Genomic DNA, 19,953 nt, shown 5'->3' with positions numbered 1-19,953 from the left:
ACAGAGAAGAAGCAGAACTTAACTCTATGCCTTACCTACCGGTTATACATAAGACATGGGTACCTAATCAGAGCAACCATGGAAGGAGAAGATAAGAATAGAAAGAGGAGAGAAAGGATGAGGTTTATCGGCCTCTTTGCTTACCGGGTGGGTCTGTCATGCCTCCGCGACCCAAACGCCAAAGGGAGGGGTCAAAAGGACGAATATTGATGGTGTCGAAATGTGCTTTATCATAGATATGCGGTGAGTGCTCATAGTGCATGTGGTGAAAGAGGAAACTGTGAAGGTGCACATCAGTGGTGGTGCCCTTAAAAGGACAGTCAGTGGCAGCGAGGGCCTCATTGAGTTCCTGCGTTCAAGTAGAACAATATGTCATGAAAGCAAACAAAAGAATGCGTGAGATAAATAGCCTACTGTGTGAGAATCTAAAGAGTGTGTATGTGTGGCTTGGCTTCGGCCCTAATTACTGCGCTTGCTCCGTCCGCCCAACGCTCCATCTCCCCAGTTCCAACCCACCAACGTGAATACTACCGTTCGAGCCCCAATCGTTCTCTTGCGAAGCAAGTTCAGGACAGGACAGGACGAGCACCGGAGCCTACTCCATCGCAGGATCAAAGCCAAGAACCAACGCACTAAGCAGTGGCCCTTTTGCCCTTTTTATAACCATTCCACGAGGGTGGGGCCTAAATGTGGATCAAAATGGCCTCTTGGGGTAATCACGGTCATTGATTGTCACATCACCGCTTTAGCCCCGCTCACGCCAGACCTCCACAATGATTCCTGCCCAGTTGGTCGCTCAACCACAGTACGTGATGGACCCTCCGTGATTAATATGGGTGGGGGCCCGGGGCGCGTTACAGGTGCAGGGGCGAACGCTCGGAGCTTGTAATTGCTTGTAGGAGCGAACAGAGCAATTATTTAGCAACAGGACATTAATGGTGAATTAGTGCCTGTTGTCTTGAAGTTTGAATAAAGTCCAGAGAATGGAGGCGCCTGCCATTGTGTCCTGCGTTACCTCCCCCATGCTTCCAAGCTGTGGCAGCGTCTGTTGGGGGAAGGGGAGGTGGAGTTGAGGTGGTGATGATTGAGGAATGTGGGGAGTTTGTGTGTGGTGGAGGTAGAGGTGACGTCGTGGTTAACGGGTTGCGAGGTTTTCAGGTCTTGGGGCGATGAATGGCATGTATATGTAAATTAACATGTGAAATATAAACCAAGTGTAAATAATCATGTGCACTCATAAATGATAAAGGTTGTGCACTTATTGTGTCGTCTGAAGGAAGATTATGCGGAGGTTGAGTCAGGGGGCAGTTTGGTCTTGGCGCACGATTCAAACGAGCTTTTGGCACGATATGAAAATTAGTCAGCACCCGTGCTGCACAGCACACGCCACGAAGCTCGTAGGAGATTTACAATCTCCACGAAGCCCTAAGAAATCGGGAGAAAAGTGGAAAAACCTATCTCACCCTTTACCAATGCATTCAATCACATTCAACCCACTACTCAAGGGGAAGGGACTACTCTGAACTTATATGATGGAAATAACTTATCTGGGGGACCTTATGTTGTGTGCAATTGCCATCAGGGCCAATTCCTAGAACCACAACAATATAAAATTAGATTGAAATTACATAGCTCCTCCATCATAGACCGACGTCTGTAGACAGACAGAGTGATCCAATTGTTTAACCCCACTTTGTATTTCACGATGGCGTAAAAACCACTTTCAGTGCCCCATGCAGGACTAATTGCTCTCTGTTGTCCCATGGCTCCAGATTAATCAAGTGAAAGAGGTGAACACGACTTCTGACCTCTCAACTACGGTGGATTGTACTCTCGGATCTCTCACTGCTTAATTCCCTCTCTGAATTGTCCTGAATATTGCAATTGTCTCTCCTCATGTTCTACTCTCAGTGGAGCCTACCTCCTCTTTGAACCAGTCCATCAATTAGCTGGGCCTGCCCAAGCAAGGGTGAGTTTGAACCAGCCACAAGGACTGAACATACAAATGTATTGTCACATCATTAACCCCTTAAAGAACTGCAAGTCTTCCTTACATGAAAGCAGGCGAGAAAATTTCTCTCATTCTGCCAAGTTTGATGGGGATCGGCGATGGACTGCAATATTCAAATCTCGCCATAAATGATCAATTGGGTTCAAGTCAGGACTTTGATTAGGCCACTCAAGAACATATATTTTCTTCTTATTCAGCCATTCCAGTGTGGCTTTAACTTTGTGCTTCGGATCATTGTCCTGCTGAAATGTAAATCTCCGACCCACTTTCAGATACATGGCCGACTCAAGCAGGTTTTCATGAAGGATTCTCCTGTACTTTGCACCGTCCATTGTCCTTTCTATCCCGACTAGCTTGCCAGTCCCTGATGATGAAAAGCAGCCCCATAACGTGATGCTGCCACCACCATGCTTGACGGTAGGGATGGTGTTGACTGGGTGATGTGCAGTGTTCGGTTTGTAATAAACCTAACACTTTGAATTTAGACCAAAAAGTTCAATTTTCTCCACATACCTGCAGTATCATTAAGATGCTTTTTTTATCCAAACTCCATACAAGCTTTTAGATGCCTTTTTCAGTAATGGCTTCTTTTTTGTCACCTGTCCATAGAGGCCCAGCTTTGTGAAGGGAACGGAATATTGTTGATTGATGAACACTGATCCCCATCTCGGACATAGAGCATTGCAGATCTTTCAAAGTCATTGTTGGATTTACAGTGACATCCTGAACCAGTTTCCTGCTTACGCAGCTGTTGAGTTTGGATGGGTAACCTGATCTGGGTCGAGTCTGGGTGGGATGATACGTCTTCCACTTCTTAATGATGGAGTTCACTGTACTCAAAGGGTAATGAGTGACTGAAATCTTCTTATAACCCTCTCCTGAACGGTGCTTCTTCACCACCTTATGTCTGACTTCGTTGGGAAGATTCTTAGTCTTCATGTTTGCTTGTTGGTTTACCAAGTGAATTTCACCTTAAAACTCCTTAGACAAGTGGGGGAGCTTAATTTTTCAGTTAAACCACTGATTACACGCACGCATGCACACGCGCGCACACACACACACACACACACACACACACACACACACACACACACACACACTCACACACCCACACCCACACACACACACACACACACACACACACACACACACACACACACACACACACACACACACACGCGCATTTAAAGACCATTTTCCCTGCTAAAGCGGGGGTTAGCCTTGCGGGCCCCATGACAATCTTCTCCACTTTACCCTATTTTCTGCATCTCCCCTTCTTAATCCCCTTGCCCACATTTCTTCTTCCACCACCTTTAGCCAAGTTTTTCTCGGTCTTCCCCGTCCTCCACTTCCGACTACACTCCTCTCACCCAGTCAGTTTCATCCTTCCTCAACACATGACTCAACCATCTAAACCACTGATTACATGAGGGTGAAATCGATTACACTTATTTTTTTAACCTTTCAAACAAATAATTTGCTGCTGAAGTGATTTAGGGTTAACTAGGCAAAGGGTTTGATTCCTTATACAACTGAGAATCATCTGATTTTCCTCGATTAATCTAACTCTCTATTCCTCATTGCACAACCCGCGAGCCACTGGCGGCCCTTGATGGCCTAAAGTGCATCTCCTGATGTGTGGTCGATAACACACAAATTTGAAAACACCCCATCATAATGTCATAAATGCCATCAAATTTACCCAATGTTTTCCAATGAGTGTTCCAACGTGAAGCATAAAAGTTACATAACTACACCAATAGATGGCAGTGTAGAAACAATTATCCTTGCAGTCCATTTAACCACAACGAAGAAGAGTATGTTGGGTTGGGGCCTTATAGCCATTGCAGAGTCCTGTAGTCGGTGTGGCGGCTCTCACACTGACGTCTTATCGGCAAAGGTGGCTAACTTCTAAAAAAAAATAGTGAAGTTTGGCATGAGCCAGGTTATTGCTCAGATGGAAAGCAGTGACAGTAGTTTTTGATGGATTTGGACTGAGTCTTCATTTGGTGAAATACCTTGAGGTCCTTTTATAAGAACTCTGTTCACACCATATCAGGATTGCATAATTGGTAGGCCAAAGCGAGATCATCAGCATAAACAAACTTTTGTGAAGTAGTCACAGGCAGGTTACTTGTATATCTGTTGAAAAGCATCGTGGCGAACATTGGTTATTGGGGGAGATTATGATTCAGAGTTCTCAGTGCACTGGTCATAATCCCCGAGTCAAACTCTGAAACGATGGTTGCGAAGCATGGATGCTGGCACTCGCATGGTTGCATGGCAGGGAACACGCTTTGTTGTCTTGAGAAGTAGTCCATCTCTCCAAACTTTCATAAGCTGCTGACAGATCAACAGCACTCTTGAGTGAGCACTGGTATCCAGCGTCAGTGTGTGTTGTTAAAGCCAGGACCTGATCCACAGAGCTTCTACCTGGTTTGAATCCTGCCTGTTCCACTGGAATGAAAGCTTAACTAAAGATGAAATACTGCAAATACGGCTTGGGCATGGTGATAATCTTAGCTTCTCTCCACATTTGAGGAATGGTGCCAGACTACTGGATAGCAGGAAAGAAGGAAGGACACCAAGATTTACCTTTAGGCCCACATTCTTTAGGATTTCTGGGTGTATATCATCTTGGCCAGCTGTTTTCCCAGACTTTGTTGATTTGAGTGTCACTTTAACTTCATGAAGGGTGTACGCCCTATGGGGATGCCAATATAGAAGTAGTAGGTAGTGAGGTCATGGTAGTCGAAAGTTCCTTACGCACATTGGTCCTATGTTGCTTGGACGTGATGCCTTTGGAATTCTGGTGGAGCTTTGATGCTGCAGTATTCGCAGTGCCTTGTGTTGGGCGATGTTTGAGTGGGCCAGCAGCATCAAGGTGGTGGAGAAGGTTCCAAGCTTTCCTCCTATCATGGGTGAAATGTATACTCTACAGTTTGAATTCATCTTTGATGGCGCACAGAGTCGAGAGATGAGAGAAGTTGTGTAGCTGTTTCTGGGTTTCCATTTGTCTCGTACTCCTTCAAAAGAGCTTCAGTTTCTGGAAGCCAGTACGGGGTGAAAGTTTTTCTGTAGCCACGAAGGATGTTGTTAATGACAGCAGATTTGAAGAGTTGACAAAGGACTTTATAATTCTCAAGTCTTGTATCAATATAAGTGATCTTCTCATCTACTTCTGTAGCAAAACCTGGCCAATTAGCTTTACAAAAGTTTCATCAAGGGGAAGGCTTTGATGAGATGAGTGGCACTTCAATCCCAACATGGTGGTCTTGTCTGCAAGGAAATGGGGAAGGTCACCCTTAGGATGGGCCTCAACTCTTAAACATTCATTCTCTATTTATCGTCACCAATAAATTAAAGGAGGCTGTGGAACACGAGGCTGTCTCTCACCTACACTTCACACTAAAGCACGATTTCATAAATTACAACAATTCATATCCCGCTCCCCTCCCAGATATTCGTTCAGGCAATCCTGAGTCATGGACGAATTGATATTCACACAAAAACAGGCCTACCTTAAAAAAACAGGCCCAACAATCGTTCTCGGTTTAAATTGACCACATCCCTCAGTGGATACCAACTGCTCCGGTTTGATCAGCAGATGACAATCGTAATTTAAATATATTGAGCCAATTGCATGGGTTATTTGCACTTCAGAGCACAGAGCGGCAGGTGACTGAGTGGCTCCTTTCATTTAAACAAAGAAACACATTTTTGTTGTTCTTTACTTTGCAAGGCTATGGCATTCCTTGAGCTGTAGTGTGGTCACGAACTATGTAGCCGAGCGATTGTAATAGGAGGTGGTGGGGGTGTGACAATAAGTGGTGCCTGCAGAGCAACAACAAGGTCCCAGTTGAAGGGAAGTCACAAACCTCGTCAGTCATCCCGTCTCCTGGCACCAATATAACTGCCTTGCTGTGTCCTCGCTGGAGAGAGTCACCAAAATGGCCTCATAAACATGGTCACCAGGGATATTCCTACCTCCTGACCCTCTTCCCAGCAGAAATTCCCTTTGAAATTCCTGTTGGAGAAGGGGAGGCAGGGCATGAACTAAGCTCTATATATATATATATATATATATATATATATATATATATATATATATATATATATATATATATATATATATATATATATATATATATATATATATATATATATATCTCTCTCTCTCTCTCTCTCTCTCTCTCTCTCTCTCTCTCTCTCTCTCTCTCTCTCTCTCTCTCTCTCTCTCTCTCTCTCTCTCTCTCTCTCTCTCTCTCTCTCTCTCTCTCTCTCTCTCTCTCTCTCTCTCTCTCTCTCTCTCCGCACCGCTTGTCAACCTGCATAACTTCCCCACCCACAAACCTTACATCATCACAATCTCTTCTCAGCTGCAAATACTCATTTACAACTGCCAGACATGTGTTCCTCCCAGGGCTTCACCTGCACACACAAAACAACAAAACAAAAAATGTTATTTGTTTTTATTTGAGATGTTCACATTCTTACACATTTCAAAACCTTTCCACTCAGTGTAATGTGTTGACTCTCATGGTTGCATCCATCCCATGTCCCGAATCAACTGGCAAACTCACCTGTATTCTTCACTTGCAAAATCTGGTGTCATGACAGTGGGAAGCGGTTTTAATTTTGATTTGCTCCAAATCTTCACTGAGGATGTCGTTCGATGCCAGTATCACCTGTTGTGCAGCCAGTCTTTTCCCTTATCCCCGCAAAATAAACCCAGAGCTCTTTTTTTTTTTTTACAAAACCAGGGCTCATCCATTCACAAAGGACTATCAGTGGAAGGTTATATGGGCCCACCTGGGTCTTGTCCAGCTTTGCTCCCAAGTTAGTAACATAACATTCAACAGATACTCCAGTTTTTCCCTCTGGTGGAAGCCACAACCACCAGTTAATGGATCCATAGACCTAACCTAGGACAGCGGGTCATCACGTACCAGGTGATCCCCAAACCTCAAGGCGAAGCTGTCGGCCTGTGTGCTCGGGCAGTTCCCTCTTCGGCCTCTGTAGCCCTCGGAGGCACCACCACCAAGGTGCAGACCAGCAGAGACTCTCCATGTGGTCCCTCCTAGCACACCCTTAACAGTTAACTAGAAGGGCCACCTTGAATCCCTGGGGTATTGCCTCTGGGGTCTGATCCACTCAGCCCAAGACTGTGGCTCGTGTTTCACCTCTGGGTGCAAACCATGTACCAGGGAGGTCGGCCACCAAATTCCCTATGTGGTCCAGCTCAGCTCAATTTTTGAGCTTGGACACACGTCCAAATTGTGCCAGACAAGACCCAGGCTTACTGGTATAATCAAATGAATTTACAAGGGCTGTTTAATCTCTCTCAAGGCTGTGTCCAACTGGCCCTTCTCTTCCCACCCCCTCCTTCCCCTCCACCCTCCACCCCCCCCCCCCCACCAATGGTCCACATCTAGCCTGGTGATAAAATTCCCACACGACTATATTTCCATCAATTTGGAGGCCTTGGGTACAGAAACATGACTGCAGGTAATGATCCCTTGAGTGCCTTTTGGACCGACACACCTCCTCCCTCAGACACTCGCGGTTTTAGGCAACCTCTGCCTCCCTCAAGCGACTGTCAAAAGTGACCATTTAATATACTGCTTGTTAATTACCCTCTGACTGCCCAGCAATTTGCAATGTTCTGATATGTACTTCATAAAGTGAGCTCAGACAGTCTGTTAGGTTGAGTGGATACTGTTCAGAGTTCATAACTGCGTCCCCTGCGGCCAGGGTCCGTAACTGCGTCCCCTGCGGCCAGGGTCTGTAACTGCGTCCCCCTGCGGCCAGGGTCCGTAACTGAGTCCCCCTGTGGCCAGGGTCCGTAACTGTGTCCCCTGTGTCCAGGATCCGTAACTGCGGCCAGGGTTCGTAACTGCGTCCCCTACGGCCAGGGTCCGTAACTGCGTCTCCGGCCAGGGTCCGTAACTGCGTCCCCCTGTGGCCAGGGTACGTAACTGCACTCCCTGTGGCCAGGGTCCATAACTGCGTCCCCTGGGGCCAGGGTACGTAACTGCATCCCCTGGGGCCAGGGTCCATAACAAAACGCACACCCACACTCTATCACTGTGAATCACTTTACTGGTGATTATAACAAACGTTAACATGATAAATGAAACACATCAGTTTAGTCATAAACCGAATCGGCGACTCTGATCAGGCAAATACTATAGAGTTGAAACTTCAACAAGAGCCAAACGATAATAAAATAATGATAATAATAATAATAATAATAAAAACATCGTTAAACACTTCAAAATGTTATTTAAGATACGATAAAGTTCCCTCACTTGTGACAAATGATGTGTTTGGTTACTTTAAACTGGCGGGAATGCCTGATTGCACACGGAAACACAACAGAACACCAACTGTTTCACTGAAACCAATACAGCTGACCAGCCTCCTCAAGTATTCCAAGATGGCGGTTAACTGGTGCCACTCACCACCGATTCATCACCATAGTGGGGTTCGCTCCAGTTATATAATACAGCTTTGTGGTATCACCCACTGGAGCAACATCGTTTTTGGGGCGCTCCAAGATGGTGGTTAACTGGTGCCACTCACCACCTATTCATCACCATAGTGGGGTTCGCTCCAGTTATATAATACAGCTTTGTGGTATCACCCACTGGAGCAACATCGTTTTTAGGGCGCTCCAAGATGGCGGTTAACTGGTGCCACTCACCACCTATTCATCACCATAGTGGGGTTCGCTCCAGTTATATAATACAGCTTTGTGGTATCACCCACTGGAGCAACATCGTTTTTAGGGCGCTCCAAGATGGCGGTTAACTGGTGCCACTCACCACCTATTCATCACCATAGTGGGGTTCGCTCCAGTTATATAATACAGCTTTGTGGTATCACCCACTGGAGCAACATCGTTTTTAGGGCGCTCCAAGATGGCGGTTAACTGGTGCCACTCACCACCTATTCATCACCATAGTGGGGTTCGCTCCAGTTATATAATACAGCTTTGTGGTATCACCCACTGGAGCAACATCGTTTTTTGGGGCGCTCCAAGATGGCGGTTAACTGGTTCCACTCACCACCTATTCATCACCATAGTGGGGTTCGCTCCAGTTATATAATACAGCTTTGTGGTATCACCCACTGGAGCAACATCGTTTTTAGGGCGCTCCAAGATGGCCACCTCCAGATTCACATTCACCCGACCAAGCAATTTGGAGCTTCCCATCAGTTTGTCATGATTTGTATTTGTCATTAGTATAGGTGGAAAAGCATACGGGCCAAGACCAGGAGTCCAACCCACATCAGGGCAACGAACTGGCTGAAAAATACAGATAGCTCAGATGGCAGAGCATTGGAACGGTTTGTTGGAGGACCTGGGTTCGATTCCTGGTCTTGGCCCGTGTGTTTTTCCACATACATTTATGATGTTTGTTCTATCCTGTTCATTTCTAATTATATTCGTGCGACTTCTTTTGAATATAATTATAAATATTTTATCATAAAATTAGCGAAATTAATCTGCTGACTGTGATTATATTGGTATGGATACCATGCCTCTGTGGTTTTACATGTTTTAAATAGTTTTTACCCTCGCCAAAGAACAGGCTGTTGCCTTTTAGTCCGGGCAATCTCGCCCATTTTTTCACTTGATCGGGAACAAATTGCAACAGAATTTTTTTAGCGCGATGCATTTCTATGTGGTGCCTGGAACACCATACTAAAAGTCCTAAGAAATCCCTGTTGCGGAAATACGTCTAATTTGCATAAAGCCAATATGGCTGCCAAATATCAATATCTTGCCAAATCTTTGCTCTCCGATGATGTATTTTAGTGATTTAAATTTCTATAATGAGATCTTTGGATCCAAGGATGCATTTGTAATACTTAAAAATTTCATTGGATGCATCGAGGACACACGCTATATGCAAAGTCTGCATATGTATACCTGCAAATGATGCTTAATGTGCCAGAAAGTCATCCAGATGTCCATCAGCAATTTGAGAAAGGATACCATGTGGTGAGGCGCAGTGATCGGTACTGGGCAGGACTATCCACGGATCTCACAATTGAGCAAGTGCTGATGAGAAGTATAAAGACACATGAAGGCCTGACAAGAGGAAAAGGAATCACAGAAACTCAGCGTTTGGTGTGGGTCCTTTCCCTGCCAGCATGTGCAAATATCAACGAGGCCATGCAGAAGCTCAGTGGCATCCCATTTGAAACCAGTGACCAGCACAAAGACCTGTCAAAAGCTAGACAAGCTAGAGATGTCAATGACACCCTTGATCTTATCAGCTATCTCAGGGAGAGAGATCCATTCGCACGGGATCCGTCCCTGTTTAGCATTGCAAATGGCATGATAGCCCAGGAAGGAGTCAACGTTGAAAGATCAAGAACAGTTGGAGAAAAGATTCTAGCATCCATGGTTGGGAAATCTGAAGAAGAGCTCACCTTCTGGAAATGTGATCGACCAGTGACACTTAATTCAAGATCAACTGTCAAGATCAAAGGAGAATCTGTGAAGGTAGATCCACAGTTGATCTTCCAGAGACTGGTAACCATTGGGGAGTGCTGTGAAGATCTGCAGTCACTCTTCACATATGAACTGTGTAGTTACCCCCCAGCATTGTTTGAATCTTTCTTCCTTCCCCTGCAGGCCAATAAGGCTGTCCTTGCCGATGTTCTCTGGAAGACCATGCAAGGGGAGCAACGAGAACCAATTGGAAATGTCCAGTATATTCTTGATGGTGGTGCGCTACTTCATAGTCTTTCATAGCCAAGAGGTTCCACATATGAGAGTGTCAGTCACGGTCAGCTTTATGTCACATATGTTACACATAAATATGGGGCTGCTACCATTATCTTTGATGGATACCAAGACGGTCCAACAACAAAAGATGCCACGCGCATGAGAAGGACAGGGGCTTGTTCAGGCATGACACTAACCTTCACTGGTGGAATGGTTATACAGTCCAAGAAGGAGGAATTCTTGAAAAATGTGACAAACAAACAGCGATTTATTGTTTATCTTCGTGACAAACGAGAGCGGGCTGGGTGTAATATAGATCAGGCTAAGCATGATGCTGATGTGCTCATTGTCCAAACAGCTGTTGCATCTGCTAGAATCAAAGACACTGTCCTGAGAGGGATGACTACGGACTTGTTCATCCTCCTTCTGCATCATGCTGAACTGGATGCACATGACTTGTTCCTGGCCCCAGAGCCCAGGCAATCAGCAAAAAAGACCAGGATATGGTGCATAAAGCAGTCGGAGGAATTTCTTGGTCCTGATGTTTGTGACCATGTGTTATTTATCCATGCAATCCTTGGCTGCGATACAACTTCTCGCCTGTTTGGATTGGGAAAGGGTTTAGCAGTAAGGAAGATCAAGAGTGTGTTGCCCTGTTCTGTCATCAAGCGAAGGTGTTCAGCCAAGAAGGACATGTGGCAAAACAGGACATTATTGCAGCAAGAGAAAATGCACTTGTGTCATTATGTGGTGGTGCCAAAGAACAAGGACTGGACACTTTACGATACAGGCGATTTTGTGAGAAGGTTTCCAAGAGCACATCTCATGTAGAACCTCAAACTCTACCCCCAACCTCAGCAGCTGCAAAGTATCACAGCCTCAGTGTATATTATCAGATGATGGAGTGGAAAGGAAGAAGCATCAATATGAAGCCGGAAGAGTGGGGATGGCACATGGTGGACGGACAATGTTTGCCAATGCAAAATGACCAGCTTGCAGCCCCATCAAAACTACTGGAAGTCATCTGCTGTAACTGTAAAACAGACTGTAATACAAAGAGGTGCACATGCAGAAAGTATAGTCTGCATTGCAGTGCTGTTTGTGGAGAATGCCGTGGGACAAGTTGTGCCAACTCACAGCTACCAGATTTCACTGATGACTATAATGATGACCTTGATGGGTATCTTCAGTAGGGTATTAACATGCCTGCAATGAAACACGAGCCAAAGAAGTGACTGTCATAAATTTGATCACAAAATATCGATATTTGCTGGCCAGATTGGATTTTATTAAATTCATCCATCATTTTATTTAAACCCATCCAATCAAAATATTAAACTATCCTAAATTTAGCCTTTGATCCCCTCAAATATTCGAGAAATATAAACCGCTCAAACCTGTTGTCTGAGTAAATATATGGCAAAATATTGATACTTGGCAGCCATATTGGATTTATGCAAACGAGATTTTGTTCCAGGGAAGTTTAAAAGTATTCTAAATGTATCCTTGTATACAAAATACCCAATCTAGAAGTTGAAATCATCAAAATATGTCATCTGTGAGCAAAGATGTGGCACAATATTGATAATTGGCCGCCATATTGGATTTATGCAAATTAGACATATTTCCGCAACAGGGATTTCTTAGGACTTTTAGTATGGTGTTGTGGGGACCTCATAGAAATCCATTGTGCTAAAAATTGTTCCCGATCAAACCTTATTTTGCCTGGACTATTTGGGTCCCTTTGTCTGTCTGTTTCTTTGTTTATCTGCACAGAACCTTCGTGTTTTTCTCCGCAACTGCTTGTTGGATTGAGAGGAAATTTTCACCATTGGTGCGACGACTCGCGTAGAATGTTTAATGATAATTATGACGTCCTAGGTCATGTGATGTGGCAGCCATGTTGGAAAAACTTTGGACCTCCATATCTCTGAAACCGCACCAAGGAAAAAATTGAAACTTGGCACATAGCAAGTACTCCTCATGTGGAATGTGATTTTTTGATGATGTCATTGGTGCCTTCATTATGACATCATAATTGCGCATGTAGAACACTACATCAGATTAGCATGAACATTTTTGAGGGTCATCTGGGGATAAAATGGTCCACAGAAAAAAAATTGATGACATCATCGGTCACGTGATTCAGCAGCCATATTGTTTCAAAAAAAAAAAACCTTCAAAAATCTTCTTCTCTGATTGAACAGATCTCTGTGGTTGAACAGATCGTGGCGAAACTTTACACATATGACCGCCTATCCACGAGGAACAAAAGGTTCACACACATGATGTCATAGGTCACATGGTTTGGCAGCCATATTGGATTGAAAAAATATTAAATAATGTTTTCTCTGGAACTGTTTGATCAATTGACGTGAAACTTCACATTTATGATCTAGTGGTGATGGAGAATGCATGTTTTGAATTTCAACTTGATCGGATGCATGGTCTGGCAGCCAGAATTATTAAATTTTTTGATCTGGGTTTTTTTTTTTTGAATAAGGCTAACTTGGTTGTACTTGGATGGTTTTGAGGGTCGAGGAGTAGCAGCTGAAATGTGAATCCTATCCAGGTTCCTCCTGATGACAATTTTTGCTTTTTGCTTGTTTGGGATCCCTTTGATTACTCCAATGCAGGATTGTACCTATTTGGTTTTCCATTTCATCTGAATTGAATTTATTTTAATCCCATTCTAAATTCAATTGAATAATGAATAATGATTTTAAAAACGTCATGGATCAGGTCAGGTGTCCAATAAAAGCTGGGTTGCATCAAAGCGGAGCGTCTTGATACCCGGTCATCACTGCCAGCAGTTATAGTGGCAGTTCTAATGATGTAACACACCAGTACACAAACACCACACAAAATACACAACGCAAAATAAGTCATGGGAAGGGTCTGCAATCTCTGATTGCTCTTTATTTTGTTTCTGTTTATTTTGGCACATCATGGTGAATGTCGGATTGAGACGAAATTTTTGAGACGAGACGAAATTCATGGTGAATGGTTCAACGATTTATACCCCATCAATCCTGGAATGTTTTAGTTACATCCCCAGTTTTCATGTTAAAAAAAATAAAAAATTAAGTAATAAAATGCTTCATGTTTCACATATTTTATTATCTTTGTATAGATTAAATCTCTCTGCAGTGCCAACATAAAGTCTACATCCCTTTTCAAAATTACACCTTTTGTTGCCTTCGAGCCTGGAATTAAATTACATTAAATCAGACTTTTTCCACCTTTACCTACACATCCTAACACAACTTCCAAGTGCAAAACAAATTTCAGAAAATTTATTTAAAATATAAAACTAGAATATCTTGGTTGAATAAGTGCCCACCCCCTTTATAATAACAATTGCAAATTAGCTCAGGTGTAACGAATTACCTTCAAAACCGCAACCAAGTTTATTGGCCTCCAGCTGTGTTAAGTTGTTGCGATTCTGATTATTTCAGAATAAAATCAGCTGTTCATGGAGGTTTCCTCTGCTGGGTGGTGCATTTCACAGCAAAGACTCAACCATGATCACCAAGGAGCTTTCAAAAGACCTCCGGAATGAAGTTGTGGAAAGGCACAGATCAGCAGATGGGTATAAAAATATTTCAAAGGCCTTGAATATCCCTTGGAGCACAGTCAACACAATCATTAAGAAATGGAAGGCGTATGGTACCACCAAACTGGATGACCAAGCAAGGAGGAGACTGATCAGAGAGGCAACCAAGAGGCCAATGGTAACTTTGCAAGAGCTACAGGCTCTGTGCTACAAGCTACACTGCAAGAGCTACAAGCCACACTGGAGTGGCTAAGGAACAAAAAGATAAATGTCCTTGAGTGGCCCAGTCAGAGCCTCGACCTAAATTCAATCAAAAATCTGTGGCATGACTTGAAGATTGCTGTCCATCAACACTTCCCACACAACTTCACTGAACTTGAACAGTTTTGTGCAGAAGAATGGGAAAATGTTGCCCAATCAAGGTGTGCAAAGTTGGTGGAGACCTATCACAACAGACTCACAGCTGTAACTGCTGTCAAAGATGATTCCACCAGTATTAACTCAGGGGGTGGGCACTCAGGGGGTGTCAGTCAGGTCAGGCCAGATTAGATCTGTGACTTGCTTCAGGTATCATGCAAACCTATACTAACCTGTTCCATGGTTGGGTTGTCGGCGACTAAACCGTTTCTGCCACCAGGTTTTTTGGTGAGGAGGGTGTTTGGATATGGACACCCAGCAGGATTAAAAACAAAACCTGTCAGAGGGCGGAGGAGCTCCTTGTGAGCCAACGGCCATCCATATCTAATACCCAACTCTGCGGGTGCGTTTGTCTGTCTGTTTAGTTGGGAAGTAACCCAACTGCAGGAGGACGTCTGCGGACGTCCTCCTGCAGTTGGGTTACTTCTTATTAGGAGGTTGGTGGCAGGATTTGCACTCTGGCCACCGTAAAACCCTTCATTCCGCAAAACACAAAAACGCAAAGAAATCTGAAAACCCACTCCGTGGGAGTACTTCCTGTGCAGCTTCCCTTCGCAGGGCAGCTCACCGGATGACGGGATTGGGGCAAAGCTTTCGGAACCCCCAATCTTTGCTGATAGGAGGGAAACCACGGGGTAACATTTCCGGGTCAGATTGCGGGAGAGTGTGTCGGAGTGGTGCTGGGGTGTCGTCCACCAGACGGCGGTCTCCTTGGGTTAACCTGAGGCGGTCCCTTCGGGTGGGTGCCCGGAATGTCCTATCCCTAAGAGAGGATGATCACCTGTCTCTGTTATCATCTGAGCTCAAGTGTTTTGACATCGGTATTGCAGCACTCTCTGAGGTTGGGAGACCGGATTGCGGTGAGATCATGGTGGGTGGTTACACCTACTATTGGTCTGGTCACTGTGATGTTACCATTCCCAAGGAGTTGTTGTCGCTGTGACAAATAAGCTGACTCCAATGATAATTGAGGTAACACGAGTCAACGAGCGTATTATGAGAGTAAGGATTCGTCACTTCCTCATTGATGGTCGCTGGAGGATGATCCAGAACTGCAGGGTCTACCGGAGTGCTCAGTTCCTCAATACTGACCACCGGCTTGTTGTAGCAACTCTGAAGTTGCACCTTAACTCCAGGAGAATGGTACCATCCCAGCATTGATTGGATGTTGGCAAGCTCAAGGATGAGAGGGTAGCTGAGGAGTTTGCAAACAAGCTGAGTATGGATTTGGGGGGTCTGGGTGTTTTGGGAGGTCCTGAAGAGTTGTGGGGTGCCTTCAAGACCACCGTCCTTGATGTTGCCGGTGGATGTTTTGGAACTCACCGAAGGGCAAAGAAGAATTTTGTCTCTCGAGTGACACTGGATATCATTGACCGAGTCGCAGGGCCAGGCTGAATGGCATAGCTGAGCTGTTCGGGGAGCTGAGGTGTAAAACTGTACGTGCACTGAGGGTGGACAAGGATGCCAATATGCGAAGAATCTGTGAGGGGTAGAGCATCACCTGTGGTCAAGTGATTCTCATCCTGCTTACAGGGGAATTCACTCATTGCGTTCATCCAAGCCCATCCCTCGGTGTACTGCAGTTAGAGCAGAAAGTGGTAGGCTCTTGACAGAGGAGTCTGAAGTGAAGGCCCGCTGGGCCGGTTACTTTGGGCGGTTGTACCAGGCTGATACTCCAGCTGTCGAGTTGGATGTCAGGGGTGTTACAATCCCTGTTGCTGACCCTCCAATCAACTGTGGTCCACCTTCGCTTGTGGAAACACAGGCTGCCGTGAACCTGGTTGAAATGGGGTAAAGCTCCAGGTATCTGCGGCATCCATGCGGAACTTCTCAAGGCTGGTGGAAATGCTGCACTCGTGTCATTTCATGCAGTTCTGTGCTCTGCTTGGAACACAGGCATCATCCCAACTTACTGGAAGAGGGGCCTTGTTGTCCCTCTCTGGAAAGGGAAGGGTGATCGTCAAGACTGCAACAACTACCAAGGAGTGACACTGCTCTCAGTGCCTGGCAAGGTCTTTGCTCGGATAATTCTTGATAGGGTTTGCCACCATCTACTTGAGCACAAGCATCCAGAGCGTCAGGCTTTACACCAAAGAGGTCAACGATTGACTGTATCTTTGCTCTTCGGGTCCTCACCGATCGCAGGCGAGAGTTTCGGCAGGGGCTGCTTGCAGCCTATGTTGATCACGGTAAAGTGTTTGATTCAGTGAATCGGGATGCCCTCTAGAGGATTCTCGGTCTTAGTGGGGTGCCACCAAAACTGATCGATCTGATGTCTGAACTCCACTCTGGTACTGAAAGTGCTGTGAGATGTGGTGACACCATCTCTGACTTATTTCCAGTTGTTACTGGAGTTTGTCAGGGGTGTGTACTGGCCCCCACACTTTTCAGCACTTGTATGGACTGGATGCTATGGAGGGTGTCGGAGAGATAAAGCTTTGGTGCATCGTTTGGGAATGTCAAGATCTCTGACCTCGGGAGGATGTCAGAGAGATCAAGCTGCGGTGCATCATTTGGGAATGTCAAGATCTCTGACATTGATTTCGCAGATGATGCAGTCATCTTTGCGGAGACTTTAAACATCCTTTCGGGGGCTCTTGAGGTGCTGAATGAGGAGTCGGAGCTGCTGGGATTACGGGTTTCCTGGGTCAAAACTAAGATCCAGGCTTTCGTTGACATCTTGGATGCTGCTGTCCTGTCTGTGCCTGTTTGTGGTGAGCACTGAGCATGTTGAGGATGTGGAGAGATTCACTTCCCTTGGTAGTGATATTCATGTCTCTGCTGGCTGTGAGTCAGAGGTTAATAGACGTCTGGGTCAGGCCTGGGGAGTCATGGATTCACTGGATAATGGGGTATGGTGCTGTCGGTACCTGTGCGGGAGGACGAAAGTCTGATTCTTCAGGTCCTTGGTGCTTCCAGTCTTGCTCTATGGATGCGAGACTTGGACTCTGACCAAGGATCTGAGACGGAGACTTAATTCCTTTGGTACCAGGTCTCTTCCGAGAATCCTTGGCTATCGCTGGTCGGACTTTTTGTCCAACGAGCGGTTGCTGAGAGAGACTCAAATGAGATTTGTTACCTGCATAGTCCGTGAGCATCAGCTGCGGCTGTATGGACATGTGGCTCGTTTTCCTGACCCTGATCCTGCTCACCAGATTCTCTCAGCAAGGGAGTCTCCTGAGTGGAGGAGGCCAATGGGCCGACCACGTGCCTCGTGGTTGCAGCAGGTTGATCAGCATCTCAAGGAGATGGGGATGGGCCAGGCATCTGCCTGGGGGATGGCCAGACGGGGGCCCCTGGAGTACCTGTGGAAAGTGGACGCAGCGATGCGCTGCTCTGGCGCATGCTCCCATACCTGACCTGGGTGGAGACTTATCCAACCAAGATATTCTAGTTTTGTTTTTAAAATTAATTTTCTGACATTTGTAGAATTTGTTTTTCACTTGGAAGTTGTGGGTTATGATGTGTAAATATCTTTTCCCCTCCCTCCTCTGTCTTTCCCCCTTCCTCCTCTGTCTTTCCCCCTCCATCCTCTCTTTCCCCCTCCATCCTCTGTCTTTCCCCCTCCCTCCTCTCTCTTTCCCCCTCCCTCCTCTCTCTTTCCCCCTCCCTCCTCTCTCTTTTCCCCTCCCTCCTCTGTCTTTCTCCCTCCCTCTTCTCTCTTTCCGCCTCCCTCCTCTCTCTTCCCCCCCCACTCCTCTATCTCTCTCCCCTCACTCCTCTCTCTTTCCCCCTCCCTCCTCCATCTCCATCACTGTCTCCATCTCCCCCCTCTTTTCCCATCAGCAAAGCGACGGGTGGTATTTGCTTGTGTGTATATGTGTGTAAGTATATGTATGTATATGTATATATATATATATATATATATATATATATATATATATATATATATATATATATATATATATATATATATATATATATATATATGTATATGTATGTATATATATATATATATATATATATATATATATATATATATATATATATATATATATATATAAAAATATGTGTGTGTGTATATATATAATCATGTTCTGTCCCAATATTTTGTAATCGGGTGTTGAAAGCTGTTTGGACCTGCTGTTTTTCACACTACTGATGGAGAAAGTTTTTTTTTTTTTAAAGTAGTGGACTACTGAAATATCAATGCCACATCCCACTGCAGTGCTGGTGGAATTGTAAACCGAGCTTGGTCTGCCTCCATAAATTGTGCTGGAGCACAATGCTTTTGTTTGTAGACCCAGTTTTATTGGCCTTGTAAAAAAAAAACAAGTTGTCCCTCAGGCATGAAGCTGGTTAGTTTGCAGCAAGCTTGAAGAACCTGTGCAATTTCCAGCTGGAATCTGTGTGCAAAGCACTCTCTCTTTCTCTCTCTTTCACTCTCCCTCTCCCCCTCTCGTATTCAAATAAGCCATACCAGTCATTGCTCTCTGCAGGACTCGGAAGGTGATACGCCACTGCATGATGCCATTAGCAAGAAGCGAGATGACATGCTGTCACTGTTGATTGATGCTGGTGCTGACATCTCGATCACCAACAACAGTGGGTTCAACGCGCTGCATCACGCGGCCCTTCGTGGAAATCCCAGGTATGTGCGCCGCAATAAGTGCCGTCGTGAACTCATGCGTTCATTTCTACCTGAGCGTGCATTTGATTTGTAAAACCCGGTAGGGAAAACGTCCGATTCAGTAACTGCATATGCTTGGCTCCTGACCTGACCTTGGGTACCCCCAGTGCGTATGCAAAATTTGGTGGGGATTGGCCCAGCCATTTTTTTTCCTCCGAGCCCAGAAATGGCTTTGTTGATACTGAAGAACCCCCACCCATCCTTGTGTTTGCTGCACAGTTTGTACTGTGGGATTATGCAGTCCGAGCAGGCAGGACGTGATCTGGGTGAAAGTGTTATAAAACAGCATACCGGCTTGTGTGTGCGAAGTGACACTTTTTTATTTACTCTTGTAAGCTGCTGCCTCTCCTCTGTTGCTGTACCTTTTAAAATCCTTTTCCCACATGTAGTGTATGAACACTCGTGTGCCAATCACGATCTCATAATTTACAATTCGTCTCACCTGGATTCATTTTGCACTCAGTCGGCCTTTTCAATAAATTGTGCTCAATTAAGTACGAGCAGGGATACCTGGCATTGCCCGGTGCTGTTCTCATCCTTTTGGCATTTTGAGAAATCAAATTTTGATTTTTTTTTTTTTGTGTGGGCCAAAAGCA

The 19,953-nt window shown here is 45.1% G+C and overlaps 2 protein-coding genes across 4 annotated transcripts in view; one reads left to right on the top strand and one right to left on the bottom strand.

Moving 5' to 3' along the window:
- Positions 1-19,953, bottom strand: part of LOC147019407 (uncharacterized) — a 520,827-nt gene that overhangs the window by 399,545 nt on the left and 101,329 nt on the right. The gene's annotated exons all lie outside the window — the stretch shown is intronic.
- The window catches only part of MIB1 (MIB E3 ubiquitin protein ligase 1), a 231,431-nt gene that overhangs the window by 115,303 nt on the left and 96,175 nt on the right, over positions 1-19,953 (top strand). For both annotated transcript variants that reach the window (XM_085893862.1, XM_085893861.1), the window contains exon 12: positions 19,167-19,318. In XM_085893862.1, the coding sequence (XP_085749988.1) occupies positions 19,167-19,318 (152 nt within the window). The remainder of the gene's footprint in view (positions 1-19,166; positions 19,319-19,953) is intronic.

The sequence above is a fragment of the Eptatretus burgeri genome, chromosome 9 (genome assembly GCF_056783735.1).
Source record: "Eptatretus burgeri isolate ZD-2024b chromosome 9, Ebu_testis_v1, whole genome shotgun sequence".
Lineage (NCBI taxonomy): Eukaryota > Metazoa > Chordata > Myxini > Myxiniformes > Myxinidae > Eptatretus > Eptatretus burgeri.
This window is presented reverse-complemented; position numbering and strand designations above follow the sequence as displayed.